Source organism: Microtus pennsylvanicus, chromosome 13 (assembly GCF_037038515.1).
Source record: "Microtus pennsylvanicus isolate mMicPen1 chromosome 13, mMicPen1.hap1, whole genome shotgun sequence".
Taxonomy (NCBI): domain Eukaryota; kingdom Metazoa; phylum Chordata; class Mammalia; order Rodentia; family Cricetidae; genus Microtus; species Microtus pennsylvanicus.
Window position 1 is genome coordinate 41,141,813 of NC_134591.1, and position 15,105 is coordinate 41,156,917.

At 47.4% G+C, this 15,105-nt stretch overlaps 1 protein-coding gene across 1 annotated transcript in view; it reads left to right on the forward strand.

The window, feature by feature from the left end:
• Positions 1 to 250: 250 nt before the first annotated feature.
• The window catches only part of Plpp3 (phospholipid phosphatase 3), a 77,789-nt gene continuing 62,934 nt past the window's right edge, over positions 251 to 15,105 (forward strand). Inside the window, exon 1 of the mRNA XM_075945007.1 lies at positions 251 to 954. Within this exon, the coding sequence (XP_075801122.1) occupies positions 816 to 954 (139 nt within the window). The 5' untranslated portion in view covers positions 251 to 815. The remainder of the gene's footprint in view (positions 955 to 15,105) is intronic.

Consider the following 15,105-nt stretch of genomic DNA (forward strand, 5'->3'; position numbering starts at 1 on the left):
AAATAAATAAAAATGCATTTTGGTATTACAGACCTCCCACTGCGCCCCCTACCTAATCCAAGGCCAGCAAGAAAATATTTCTTTTTATTTATATATATTTTCCTTTTGTGACACTTTGGAGTTTCTGAACGCTAGGGGCTCCCGGATTCTCTGGTTTGAGAGCAACTTTTTCGTTTGGGTTTTTTTTTTTTTTTTTTGGAAAGGGGGTGGGGGAAATGTGGCCTTAATTATCCTACGTTTTAGGCAGCTTAAGGAAGGGGCTGTGCTTTCAGAATCCTGTCGAAGCCAAGTAAGGAGGTCCTTCTCCTCCCCCCTCGCTTTTTAAAGGAGCTCGTGAAATATAAGCTCAGAAAACAAACCGAGCGATCACAGCGGCAGCCCGGGCGGCGGCGGCAGCAGCAGCAGCAGGAGGAGGAGCAGGAGGAGGAGGCAGAGTTGGAGTTGGGCAGACGCTGCCGAGAGCTGCAGGACGCGGCGGAGTTGCAGGACTCCGCGCCGCTCCATTCATTAAGTAGCTGCGGAGGACGGTGGCGGGACGCCGACGCTGCCCACTCGCAAACTTCAGCACGCAGACGCACGCCAGCCGTGCGCGTCCCGGGCAGCGCGGCGCTGCAAAAGTTCCTGCTCGGGATTTGGCTCTCTTCCCCTTGGACTAGCGAACAGTTTGGGCTTGAGAGGAAAGCAGAGGCGCCCAGAGGGGAAACCTATCCGCGCCTGCAGTTGGAACTACTCGGCCGCCGCGTCCCGAGCCCGCAGTTCCGCTCCTGAGCAGCGGCGGCCCGCAGCGTCCTGGGAAGCTCTCCGCTGCCAGCGCCATGCAAAACTACAAGTACGACAAGGCGATCGTCCCCGAGAGTAAGAACGGCGGCAGCCCCGCGCTCAACAACAACCCGAGGAAGGGCGGCAGCAAGCGGGTGTTGCTCATCTGCCTCGACCTCTTCTGCCTCTTCATGGGTGAGCGCAGCCCCACTGATCACCCCCCTCCTAGCCTGGGGCCCCGCCGCGCTGTCAGCCCCGGAGGCCCGCAGCCATCCTCCGGGCGCCGTGCTAGGCGCGAGCTCCCCGCCCTCCCGGACCCCCAATCCCAGACCTGCGAACACAAGTTGGGGCGTGCTTGTGCATTCGCGGCAGCTGGAAAGTGCTCCTTAGGGGTAATCTCTAGTTGGGAGCCGGACACAGTCCCTCGGAAGGTGTGAGCTCTAGCTCCACGATCTGGAGGCAGCCTGTGGCTCTCCTCCCTGCATCCGAGTCTGTGCGAGACCTATCTAGGTCTCTGGGCCAGCCGGGCTCCTATGGTAGTGGCACTGCTGGTCCCGGCTGCATGTAAACATCCACCCCTTTCGTCGCTCTGCCTTGCAGGGCCAGTTGCACAAGCTGGCCGTGTCACTCGCTGCTCGCTAGACTGAAAGCCCCCGGGGAGGAAGGGCGACCGGATTGGGCTCTTCCCAGCCGGGTCTTGGGCACCGAGGAGCGCATCACTTGTTGAGCGCCTCCTGTATGCTAGGGGGTAGGTAGCTTCGCGGGCATCAGTTTTAAACCAGCTCACTCCCTGATTTGTGCCAGCAGGGGCTAGAAGTCGGGTTCACCCAGAAGGCCACTGAGGGAAAGCTAGCCATGGTCTTGCTTGGGGATTAAAGTTGAACTGCACTCCCTCAAAGTTGAGGCGCTAGCGCACGTCTGTTTCTGCAGAACAGATGTAAGCTCCAGCTGGAAGGGTGGTGGGATTCAAAGGAGGTGGGGAGGGGATTTATTGAACCAGGCTCGGGGGAGAGAGAAACGACGCGAATTCACCGTAGTTCCAAGGTTGGAGTAAAAATAGGACTTTTTTTTTTTCTCTTAAGCGAATTTTGATGTAAACCAAAGTGTGCAAAACTTGTCACCAAAGCCTTGCCCCTCTGCCTCTAGATGGATGTGCCACCTCAATGCCCCCTTGGCCTCAGTTTCCCCCTTAGTTGAATGAGTGGGTTCAAGTAGATGGTCTGTGAGGCCCCTTCCTGCATTAAGAACTCGGATGCCGTCCAGGAGCTGTTCTGCCAACACTGCTAACTGAAGAAACATCTGTGTTCCCCGTCCAGCTCCCCACAAATAGAACTCCTGCAGGGAGGCTCCAGTCCCCTTGGAAGGGAATTATTCCGCAGATTGTGCCACCCTGGGTTTGCTGCCTTGTCTAGGACTCTTAGGCGCTGACCTTTTGCTCTTGCCCAACTACCCTCCGAGAATTTTGTGAGCCGGTGGTTTTCTTAGAATTTAAAATTAAGTATGGCCCTCTTCAGACTGAGGGGGTTGAAAGTAAGATTGCAGTCTATGAAAGGGAAGGGATCTTGTAGTTCCTGTGGATCCCATTCCCCGCTCTGTGATGCTAAGTAGAGTTGCTGTCACGGCGGGCCTACCTTCCTGGTGGCAAGCAGGCTTATTAGAATGCAGAGGGAGAGAGATGAGTTGTTGAGTTTTTTAGGATCCTCCCAGGTTGGGGGGGGGCTGTGCGGGGGAGAGGGGATAATACGGCTAAAGTACTGAAAAGGTTGAAGCTGTCTGTGTGCAACAAACTTGTCTGAGTTCTCCTGGGGTTTGAGTGTGTCCTTGGGAGGTGGGATTAGCGCTTTCACTGCAGGAGGAGAAAAGCCCCCCTGCTTCTGCTTTAGCTTTAGGAAAGCTGGATCCCCTCCCCCCATGTGTTCCTTGCTCTAGCTTCTACAGACTCTTCTGGCCCAACCAGAAGGGGGGGTTGCTCTCAGCGATGCTGCATTCTTAGAAAAACCAGTGATGGGCAATGTGCAGAGAGAGATATACCTGTCAACTATAGTGTAAGCAGGGGCAATGACACCCCGATATGCTTTCCTGTGTATTCAGGGTGAAATGAAAGGGTGTGGTGTATGTGCACGGTCTCTCCAGAGAGAAAATCCCAAACCAGTTGTCCAACTTAAACATACGCACCAACTATATTCCAGCATCACTGCTTAAATAGCTCCTAACACCTTTCATTGGAAAAACTATCTGAAAGATTACCACGTATCTTGAGGTGGTTATGCAACATAACTCTGGCTTCCAAAAGAAGACTTAATAATACAACATGTGATTTTAATATTCAACACACTGCAATCCTAAAAAAAAATGTTTCTACTTGGTTCAGTTTTTTTGCCCAAGACTGTCAGTATGATTTAATTTTTCTACAGCTTATTGATCATATGGTCTGCATTACAGGGTACTAATATATTAGGAAGAAAGACAGTTTTCTGTTTATTCTCCCATAGGAATATTGACCAAGCTTCGTCTCCTAGTATCTGGAAAAACTAAAAGCTGATGTGCTCTGTGCCTGTTGTGCAAGTGGAAATATGCAAGGCGTTTAACTTGCTTCAGATACCTTTTCAGAATGCTAAATTCTAGGTGAAAACCAAAAAGTCCGCTCTTGTTTGAAGGTCAAAAGAATAGAAAGGCTGAGAATCCCTGCTGGGAGCTTACACCCGTCCACTGTTACCTTTGTCCATTGATTGCTTTTAAATACAATTGCAAATCTTTGCGTGGTAGATTTTCTGAAGTCTCTTTTGCTTTTGTTTCAATTAAGCACCCCCTTATCACCTTTTTTTTTTCCCTCTTCACATTAGTTCTGGTGTATGGAGTTCCAGGAGAACCACAGAGATTTCTTTCCTATTGTCTAAGTTTTTTGTTCGTCTCTTTTAAAAACATAAATCATTTAATATGCTTTTCACCCTACCACCTAGAAAGCCATCTCCGTGGTATAGACCAGAAAAAGTTCCTATCACGGTAGGAAGAGCAGATTATCAAAGACTAGATCGACCCCGATTCTCAGTTGGCGGAAGTACAGTCCCTTTATCCCTTTTGGAGATTGTTGAAATTCAGATCCCATGAAAACCTTCTCGGTTGCAGAGCAGCCTGCCTCTTTTTCCCCAGGTATCCTTTTGGACCAAAGCAGGAGGATAAATGATGTCTAACTCTTCGGTCAGCAATACAGAACAGGGTGGTCAACAACCACACCGTTCAATCTGGCTATTCTAAAATGTTGACAGTTTTGATTTGCAACAGCTGGGATAAGAACCTTAGAGCTGGTTCCGTATGTGGTATGCATAGTTTCATTGTTACTGTTCGCATAGTATTCATGATTACTGTTGCACTGTTGATGATGAGAGGGGCGGTGGGGTGTAGAGAACAGAATGGAACCCTGCCACATAGAAGCCAAGGTTTCTTAGGTGGTGGCTGGCTGATCCCAAATCTAGTTGCATGTTGGTAGACACACGGATTTTTCATGAACTTTACATTTTTTCCCCCTGGAAAATGACTTGTTAAGTGGGATTATGTCTAAATTCCCGGGTCACCATTGAATACTCTGGGATCCAAATCTTACAGAGAGGAAAAACAGATGGTTTTTCGAGACAGGGTTTCTCTGTGTCGCTTTGTTGCCTGCCCTGGAACTAGCTCTTGTAGACCAGGCTGGCCTTGAACTCAGAGATCCTCCTGTCTCTGCCTCCTGAGTGCTGGGATTAAAGGCGTGTGCCACCACGCCTTCACATTTTGGCATTTTCTAGGGACTGTTGCAAAAAAAAAAAAAAAGAAAAGAAAAAGAAAAAGAAACAAAGGAGCCTAGAGGTCTGAGGTTCCGATCTTGTATTAACTTGTCACTGTGTGGTTTGGGCAAATTCACTTGAACTTTCTGTGTAAGGATTTCTTTATATGGCAGCAAAGGAGAGAGGCTAGGTCATCTTAAACTAACTCTTCACAGTTTTGTGGCTATGCCGACAGATAGGCTGGAAGACCCTCAGATCTGACTGAAGAAATAATGAAGAAAATTAGCCTAACTTGGTATTAACTGGAAGGTTCCCCTCCTTTTGGCTGCATGGGTCCTTTGACCTGCTTTCTGGAATTCATAGTAATCAAAAGCACACAAGTAAACAAGCCCAGCCCAGGCCTCTCGTGTTCTTGTGGCTCTGCTATTGTGTTTACTGCCGTTTGAAATCACTCAATGAAGCAGTCTTGGTTTTGATAATTTAATGTACCATGGAGCCACAGAATATAGGAACAAATTTTCACGAATCCGCTGTTGAGCCACCCAGCCAACTATCTCGCATGCATTGTAACAAACATGAGGGTAGCCTGCGCTTCGTCAGTTAGACACTGCTGGCTTTTCCAGGACGGTGAAAAACCTATCTCCTTATTGTCCAAAGTTGCCGCCCAGTTATAGTACCCATTTTCTTTTCCTTAAAGTTTTCTTAAGAGACACCTTGGAGGTAGCTGCCTGGGTGGGAGATCTCCAAAATGGCAGTTGGTGGCCCTTCTATTTATAGCCCTTTGCATGCCTGTTAATTTGAGATTTGTTGTCCCTTCCTCTGCAGTTGTCTTGGTTGGCAAAGCCCAGTTGGTCACAGAGTGATGCTGATGACACCGTAGTCAAGGGTTTCCTTTCTGTGTAGGTAGTAATATTTTGGGAGAAGCCCCACCTCTCTAGTCAGTTTGGCTCTGTACAGTATCGAGAGGAATCTTTAATGTGGGTAGTGTCCCTTATGTCCATGTTTAATGAACTCACCTGATGTGAGAACCATCTGGTCTGAGACACAAATTCTACATTTCCCCAGGGGCTTTGGGCAGGCCCTGGGATCCTGTATTTTTATAAAATCCTTGGCTGATTTTTATCAGGCCACTTTTAGAATCACTGTGTTGTGTAACAACTTGATGTCTTAAGGGCGGTTGAATTATGCAGTGGGCTTTTTTGTCCCTGCACTGAATGTTCCAGCACTTTCTGCATTGTTAGGCTGTGTTTTGGGTTTGTTGTTGACCATGCCTCTGTCTCTTCTGAGATGTGGAATTGGTGTGTGAGGGAAAGGTGAACCGGGCATACATGAGATTGCTAAGTAGAGGCTTAAATAGCTCCAAGTTAATTTGAAAGAGTCTTGGGAAAACGGTGCAGGTTGCAGAGTCCCTGGGATTGAGACTGCCAGGGGGCATAAAGCTCACACCCATAGGTGTGATTTGGACAAATGTCACTTGACCTCTCCGGGCTTCAGCTTCCTCCTGTGTAAAGTCAGCAAAGTGGGGGGATAAGGGGGGCACACCACAGGCCTGTGTCCTGAAGCTGAGGTGAGAGACGGGTGTGCAAAGTTAGAAAGTGTGTTCTTAACGTCATGGGCCCTGCTGCCGTGGTCTTTGTTAGTAATGATAGCATTTTCAACTCCTCCACTTTCCTTAACCAGGGTTCTGTGGCAAAGCCCCCCCCCCCTTTTTCTTGTTTTTGCAAAGTTTCCTGAAACTTATTAAAGGGAAAAGGTCTGAGGAAGAGAAGTTGGCTGAATGGACATGAATGGTTTCCATTAGCTGAAGAAACAGTGGCAGGTTTCTGACCTGTCTGGAAAGGTCAAAGGGCAGGCACCTCAGTCACCTTCGGTGGCTGCTGTTCTCTTCCTTTGTAAAAGAGATGGTTCTAACATCTGAGGAAAAAAAAACACAACTCTTTTAGGAAGGGTGGAGAGGATGGGAACAAATGACCCATTTGGGGTCTTTTACTTCTTTTTGTCCTGTGGCAGTGCAGGGGAAGCTGACTGGAAGTTCCAAGAACCCCAGTCTTTGGAAATAATAAATAAAATGCTTGCTCCGGGGGGGGGGGGTGAGGGGGGGCTCTTTGTTAAGGAAAGGGGTACCAGGCTACTTATCTGGGCCAATCACGTGGTTGGATAGTGATGCTAAGCTGTAGAAGCCATAGACCAGAACAGTACCTGCTGCTGCTGGTCACCAAACCCTCTTGGGGCTTTGTGTCCTTCCTCACTTCCCACTTTTCAGGACAGCCCAAGGAAGATGTGCTCCAAATATGTGTGGCCTGTTCTACAAGGCTCTGAACAGGCCGCAGGAACATTAAAGACTGACCTTGACAGTAGAGTTGCTGGCACTCGTACCTAACCGACTGTGTATCCATTTAAGGTGGACTCAGCCTCTCTATGGCCGTGATAATAAACCTCTGGGACAGTTCTCCATTTCCTAGATTCACGGAATCTTTAGAATTTCGTTGTCTTGTCAGTAATACCAAGATTATTAGTATATTTTTAATCTCAATCATGAAAACAGGTCTTTCAGGAGGGTGAGGGAATGAATGGTGGAGAGAGCCTGAGAAACCCAAGAAGTCAGAGCCCAGGTGCGCTCTCAATCTCTCTCTCTCTCTCTCTCTCTCTCTCTCTCTCTCTCTCTCTCTCTCTCTCTCTCTCTCTCCTCTCTCTCTCCCTCTCTCAGCTCCGTTATACTATGATCTGACCCCACTGAGGCCTCTTTTCTCATGGCAGCACAATGCCCTGCTCACCTGAGGCCTGGACTGGCTAGTAATTGCCACGGGGTTGTGAAGGGGTAGGAGGAGAAACAAGGTCTTGCCTTTCTGATACTCCCGTGTTTGAAATTGGATACCTTTCATGTGGCTCAGCTCTGAGAGTCTTCCATTATTTCCCTTGCTGTGTGTCAGTCAAAAGAGAAACGAGACAAACAGGTTTCACTTTTAGTCCACTTCACTGTGTGAGGCCGGAGGCTCCTGGGGTGAGTTTGGAGGACTAGGCATTTTTTAATATATTCCTTTTCTTCCGACTGGCACTTGTTCTAGAAGGTGCCTCAGCTTGCTGCTGACTATTGGAGCTTGAACAGGCATGGCAGTTTTACAATGTATCCCAGGAGAAAAGGAAAGAAACTCAGTGTTTCCAAAGATTGGGCTTTTAAAAATGTTCCTGAACAATTCTTGCGGTGGAACTTATTCTCATCTTCTCAAGGATGAAACGGAGTCTGGAACTTAACAATTTACTGAAGATCATATGTTGACTGACCATGCTAACATTCAAAGGCAAGGGCGGCCTTATCTTTGAATGCCTTCTTAGTACTATTCTTTGCTTAGGTCCAGGTAAATTTATGTTATGATCTGCATTAAAATCTCCAAGCGTCAACCTTACCAAACAATGAGGGCAAGAGCCGTGCCCACGGGCAAGCCTTTGAAAGACCCGGTTGATTTCTGCATGCTTTCAAAGTCCGTATTGTAATCAGGGTATTGATGGTTGTGTTTTTGAGGTTTGTCACAAATTAACAAAATTATATGCCTGGAGAGTTTTGCAGAGAAATGCAAATCAGGATAAGTGCCTTGTCATAATAAGCAGTGTGCGCTGGTTCCTGTGTATGTATCCCTGAAGTGCAATAATACACAATTACACTGACATGAAGGAGCCACACTTATTGATGTCGCCTTTATATCTTCCCCCCACCTCCAATTAGTTTGCGGAGTCAATCTGTGTAATTTCTAGAGAGGGATTTCACCAAGTCTGTGTTTGCACCTGCCTTTCAAGTCTTGTCATCTACGGATGTTCCCGGAGTACCTACTGTGGGCATGGGGTCCTAGGTTACCCCAAAGGAATTTCCAAGCTAGGGGAGGGAAAATCAAGCCTTTGGTTGATAATGACAGGGGAGCCTTAAAGGAGGGCCTGCAGAAACACAGCGGGGGATGATGGCGCTGATGGCACCAAACTGGGTGCTGGAGGAGAGGGGAGGGAGAGGCTAGGGATGTCACGTGGTCCATTTGCATGGGAGGACCAGGGAGAGAGTGGGCCAGTGGTGTGGCTAGAAAAGAGGTTAATGACAGACTGAAAAAGGGGGCTGGAAATGACCATCAGCTAGGGACCTTGGGCATTATTTGAGAGGACCAGTAGAATAATGGGAGTTTTATCTTTGTCATTTGTTTTCTTTTTATTACGGGAATGTTCGTACAGTTACCAATGGTAATCTTGCAGCTCTGCTAGGTTATATAGTAGCTCCACATTTGGGGGAGGAATTTCCATGCTGCTTTGAGGTGGCTACAGTGTTCCACAAATCCAAGGTTCCTTTACAATGGGAGAGGAAGTTAGAAAAGTTTTACAGAGGTCTTTGAAATTAGTATAATTGTGAAAAGTTCTGAAAAGAGGATTAATCTATTATAATCTAACTCAGGTTGGGGAGACAGATCTCTGGCTTGGAGACTTGGGGGGACTTGAGGCAAGTGAGAGCTGAGTCTAGGGCCTTGGGAGAAGGACGTGGCAAAGACAGCACAGGTATCCCCGGGACTTCTGGTTGGGAGCCTGGAAACTGAGCTGAGGCCAGCCTCCTGTTCTGCACTCTACCTATGGCACCTACAGAGGAAAGCCTTGTGGTCTGACTAGTGGATGTTTCTCTGTGTGTCGCCCCACAGCAAAACTAAGACTGCAAGTCACCTACTTGTTCCGCCCTGGACATCAGATTTTTCTCAAATGCCCCTCGACAAGAACAAACCGGAAATCCTCCTGGTTTTGTGTAAGGGTTTTTCTCATGTTATAATGATACTTAAGAAACAGTTTTGTTGAGGTGTTATTCACAATACCACGTGATGCAGCCATTTAAGACTTAAGGCACACAATCCATGGGTTTTATTGTCGTCACCGAATTAGACAGTCATTCCCATAACCAACTGCAGAGTTTATCTCTGTAGAAAGAGATTGATCTTTACTAATCCTTCTCCATTCCTGTGCACCTCTCCCAAGTCTTAACAACCACTAATCACCTTTTTTCTCTCGTAGATAGATTTGTTTATTCTGGATATCTCACATAAATCAACAGTATGCTCTGAGGTCTTCTGTTATTGGCTTCTTTCATTTAATGTTTTAAAGTCCCGTAGGGCGGTGATGGTGCACGCCTTTAATCCCAGCACTCGGGAGGCAGAGGCAGCCGGATCTCTGAGTTCGAAGCCAGCCTGGTCTACAAGAGCTCGTTCCAGGACAGGAACCAAAAACAAAAAAGCTATGGAGAAACCCTGTCTCGAAAAAAATCCAAAAAAAAAAAAAGTCCCATCCATATCATAGCATGTATCAGTAAGTGCTTCATTTGTTTTTATTGCCAGATAATAATCCATTTATGGATATACCATGTTTAGTTTGTATACTTATTATTTGATGTCTCTACTGGTTATTCCCATTTGGGGTTTTTATGAATAGGAAGAGCGGCATTGTGTTTTCAATTCTCATAGATCTATAGATTGAAGAGTGTTATTGCTTGATCATATTATCAGATGTTTAACTTTTTGAGGAACTGCCAAATTACTTCCATCACGTCTGCACCACTTTCGATTAATTAACTTTTGTAAAAAGAAAAAAAAGTTTTACTAGAGGTCTTGGGGATTAGGATAGTTGCGAAATCACACCTCAGGATCGTTTTTGTTCTTAAGGGCATTTTCCCACGAAGAAACAGACTTTTTAATCCTTTAAGTTGCTGGGCTTAAGACCAGTGAGCAGAGACCAGTATTCTGACTGAGTTATAGAGGGTGGGTGGTCCGACCCACCCCCTTGCTGAGTAACACCTTTAAGTTCAGTTTACCGACTGAACTTTCCAAGTGAAACACAAAACAAACCAGTAATAACAACGACAAAAGGATCCACTCCAGAGTTTCTTGAAAACTGTGTAGAAGTTCAAATATTAAAACCTTTCTATTCCTAGACCATGGTTGATACAGTCTTCAGGCCGCACAGTACAAATCCATCTGTTTGGCCTAGTTCCTCCCCTCCCCCACCGGATAGACCTATAATCGCCATCTCAGAACTGAGTGGCTTCCTATCACTGAGACTCAAGTGCTGGACGTCAGGAGATATTGAAGAAGATAAGGCAATCACAAGACCTCAGGAAACCGATGACGTCACGTCACGGTAAAAATGCCCTAAGCATCAAGCGTTAATGTGTGGCGCGTGAAAGAGCAGATATTTAAAGAGGGCGAAGGAGAGATAATCTTCATGACTGTTAGCTGCTTCCCACGACGGCTCCATGTTTCCAGAATCAGAATGAAGCAAATGCTGACCATTGGCTCTTCCTCCCAGAGAGGGCAAGGGACTTGCTGAGGCTCACTCGGCTCGTGTTTGTGGGGACTTGAACTGAAGTCTGACTAAATAATGACAGTTGCTTACATGTATTGAGTATTCGCTGTGGGCTTCTTACCAGATCAAGTGCTATGCATACATCCTGATTTGGTTCTCCAAGGAGCCTATAAAATGCCAATCATGTTTAGCTCCATTTTATAGAAGTTCAGAGAGGTTGAACCAACTCCCCTCTGGTGCAGTCCGAGTGTTTCAGGACCGGGCTGATAAGTCTGACTGCTGAGGCTGTTTTTCACCACTTGACTCTCCTGCTTATGTTTTCGGAGTGTGTGTGAAGCCCTGGCTTCCCACTTCTACCCCCCAGGCTGCTTTTCTATCAGTCTGTGGAGGCCAAATTGTCCAAAAGTGAGTTAGATTTGTGATTCTCACCCTGAGTTTTTGGACCCACTAAGGTCAGGTTAAGGCAACCATGGGACATCCTATGACTGTTGGGATAACTCAGAAATAGCTAATGTATTTTACTCACAATTAACTTGCAAAGACTGACTTGGAGAGAGAGTGCATTGGTTAAGAGCACTGGCAGCTCTTGTAGAGAACCTAGGTTCAATGTCTAGCACCCACATAATGGCTCACTGACCTCTAGTTTTGGGCAGTGGCGGCAGCTGTGGTGGTGAGTGTTCCATTGCCCTCTTCTGGCCTCTGTGGGCACTTCACACACATGGTACACAGATATATGATAAAATAATATAAAATAAGTGTTTTTTTTTAAGCCCTAGCAGCTGCCTAGACTAGTCTGTGCATCAGCGTTCTAAACATAATTTGAGTGACACCTGCCAGTTCACTATGGGTCTGCTCCTTATTTTTGGCCATCAGGAGATGCAGTTGGTTCCCTTCATGCTTTGCCTAACAAAAGTAGAGAATGATTGACAATATTTCTAGACGTAATGAGGGAGAGGGCAGGAAGAAGCTTCCAGGGATCTTCACTGCAGGAAATGCTGGTACCTTGAAAGAAGTAAAAGCTCTGAATTAAGAAGGGAAGCATACTGGCTCCTGGAGCCCCATGGGAAGGCTTTCTGAGGGGTGGGAGGGCCTTGAACTAGAGCCCCTTTGGAGCTCACACCAGGCAGCAGTAATGGGTCACTCTGCTAGTGACCCTTTTTGTGCCGCAGGTTCAGTCCGCTGTCGCGTAAGTTTTGAGCTTCTCTGGTTAGTGTCTGCGGATGCAGCTTGCTCATTAAAGGGAGTAAATGGAACTTCTCCTCTTGGCCTCTTCCCCACAAATGACCCACATTGTTATAAAGTTAGCAACCACCAACAGGAAGTGGCAGAAATGTTTCTCAGCCGCACAGCCCATTTCATTAGACAGTTGCCCAAAGGGGCTGTTTTGGTCAATTTGGCCTCCCTAGGCTTCTAGGGAGGAACAGCCTAACACATCGTTCCTCATCTTCGCATTTTGCTGACATCCCGCCCTCCGTGGCTGTTTTGATTAAAGGCCTAGTGCTTTGTTCTGCAGCAACTGAGTAGTCTGTGCTCCTGAGGGGGAACTTCTAGAAAGCTGAGATTTTAACAATGTTTCCCGAGGTGTTACCTACTTACCAGAGAGTCTTTTGTTCAGGGGCTTCTCATTGAAATCTATTCAGAGAGCAGTTCCACTGGCCTGGCAGGAGGGCTAGTGGGCTCCTCGCTCCTTTGTGAGGGATTGCTCTCGGAAAGGCCTGAACTTGAGGCATTGTCTGAGCGCAGAGCTCCTCCGGACTGACTGGGAAAATAAAATATACATCTTGGGTCACAGCATTCACAGTCCAGGGCTTTCCACCCCTGGGGGAAATGCGCTGTCATGAATATTAGATGTAATTTTCTTGAGTCCGTGGCTGGCGTTGAGAAACTACGCTATGAGTTGGCCTTAAGCTGATGGTTCGCAGTTGTGCTTGCCCCCACTGTGAAACTGAGGATTTATTATCAATTAATAATCTTTCACTGAAGAATTCTTCCAAATGACGTGCTGTACGTCTGAGAGTTTGTTTGGGTTTAGGTATTCTGTCTTGCTTCAATTAGTTTTTCTCACTGTAGATCCCTCTGTCTCCTCCCTCCCCCCAGAACTAACAAACACACACTCCTCCCCCCACCCCGTCATGACACATGACACCTGGGGTAGCATTGTCTTCAGTCAGCTGGAAAAGGCTGGGACATGGATGTTTGAACACTTCCCTGTAGTCAGGCACATCATCCTCTCATCAGCTCTCACAGCCCTGAAGGACCCACAGTCCCTCTAATTGATGCTATGGATGAGGCGGCTGCTGCTCAGGGAGGCTGAGTGACAGAAAATGGCGGCACTCTCGGCCCTGAACCAGCCAACCAATACCTACATTCTTTTCTCCAACAGTAAAGAGTGGCATTTGGGCTGGCGTTGTCACTAACAAGCATATGACCAAAACAAACGAGTCAGAATGTCTTGAAAAGCCCTGCAACCTATGTAAGTTTGACTTGGGGGTTTAAAGCCCTCTGTCCATGTTAGTATTTCCTGTTCCTGTGTAGGTTCTCAAGAGAATCGCAGCGAGACTCTGAACTTCAGGCTGGAAGGGCAGGGGCTTCACTGAGTCCTCATTATGTGGCGAGCTGTGCACTAAGACACTTCATGCATTATTAACTTACTTGAATTTCACGACAGCCCTTTGTGGGAGGAGACCAGCATTCATTTCAGTTCTTTCTCTTTTTCTTTTTTTCCCCAGAAAGCTGGTCAACAGGGTGGGTCTCAGCTCCTATTGGTGGCTGGTGACACACTGCATTAATAATTCAGCTAGTTAATCTCCAGCAGAGGTCTTTGACTGAGATTCCCAGGAAAGTGCAGTTTTCCGATCTCCCTTGAGCTGGTCGCCGGACCCTATGTCCACTTCCATTACACGTATACTGAAGAGAACGGGAGCTTCGGAGAGATCTGTTTAGAAGAAACGGTGAGAGAGAGCCCCCACAAGTTTCATGCAGAAGTGGGGTGACTTTTCGGCCGAGGAATAACAGTTTCTGATTCCAGTGTTGATGCCCCTTCTTATCCATCTTCTCCAAAGGAGTTAAAAAGCCAGGGAGTGGAATGCTTTGACTGAAGCAGTCTGCGCTTTGGAAAAGACCACCGAGTGTTTCCCAGGCTTTTGTGGGGCTCCTATTCAGCGGGGATTTCAATGGTGCTCTGATTAGCATGAGACCAAGTGTATAAAGTAGGCCTTTTTACCCTCCTAAAAGAAGTTCTGTGGTATTCCTTTCCGAGGGGGTTGGCAGAGAGCTTTGACAAACACAGACCCGTGGAGAAGCTAAACGGGGCCGAGAGCAGTCCCATTTTGTACACATCCCTCACACTTAGAATGCAGAGCAGAATCGCTACAGATGCGCATCTTAGGAACCATAGCGAGGCTCTTCCTGCCTTGCTCATGGATGAACAGGAAATACCCAGAAGGCACCTGGGAAAGGGGATCCCTGGCTGTCTCTGTGTCTGAAAGCCACCATGGAGAACCTTCCCCGAGTGTGGCTGGCCAGCTTCTCTTTTCCCTTTGTTTAGTATGCAGTGCCTTGGGGAAGAGGCAGAGAAATCCACTAGGGTGGAGCCTGCTCTGAAGGAGCAAGCGAGAAGATGAGAAGGCAGTTACACAGCAGTTGGTGAACCCAGCCAGGTGTTTGGATCTGATACTTTAATGAAATGATAAAAGTTAAAGGTCTACGCGGCAGCCCATTGCTGCCTAGGCTCGATATTTGAGGTCTTCGCTGGGGAACCTTGGGCAAATTGCTGCCATTTGGTGAGCGGTAAAATGAGGATGAGCTGTTGAGACAGATAGTGTGCCATGGGAACAGGAAGTGCTTTGAAACCCTAAATTCATATTGGTGACGTGGATGCAGTTCTGTCTGAAACGCGCCCTCTTCTCTCTGTTGTCCCCGTTTCTGAAAACTGTCCTTGCAGATTGTATTTCTCGGTGGCAGTCCATAGTCATCCGTGTGCCAAGGTTGTGCTTAAGGACAGCCATTCTGAACACCCAGGCACCTCTTCTCGGAACAGTGTTCCGTGGCTGGAAAGTGCATCTGTCAGTACGCTTGAGAAGCTTGAGAATTGGTCTCCACCTTGCCCTCTGTCTGCCACCCCTCCTGCTCCTCCCTTCCTTCTCATCTCTGCCCTCCTTCACTGCACGCTTGTGCTTCAGGTGTGTGGATTGGATGGCTTTCCCAGCCTTCCCCATACCTCCTCGTTCTTCGTCCCTATGAGGGAGGACTGTGCTGCCCAGTTCTTGGT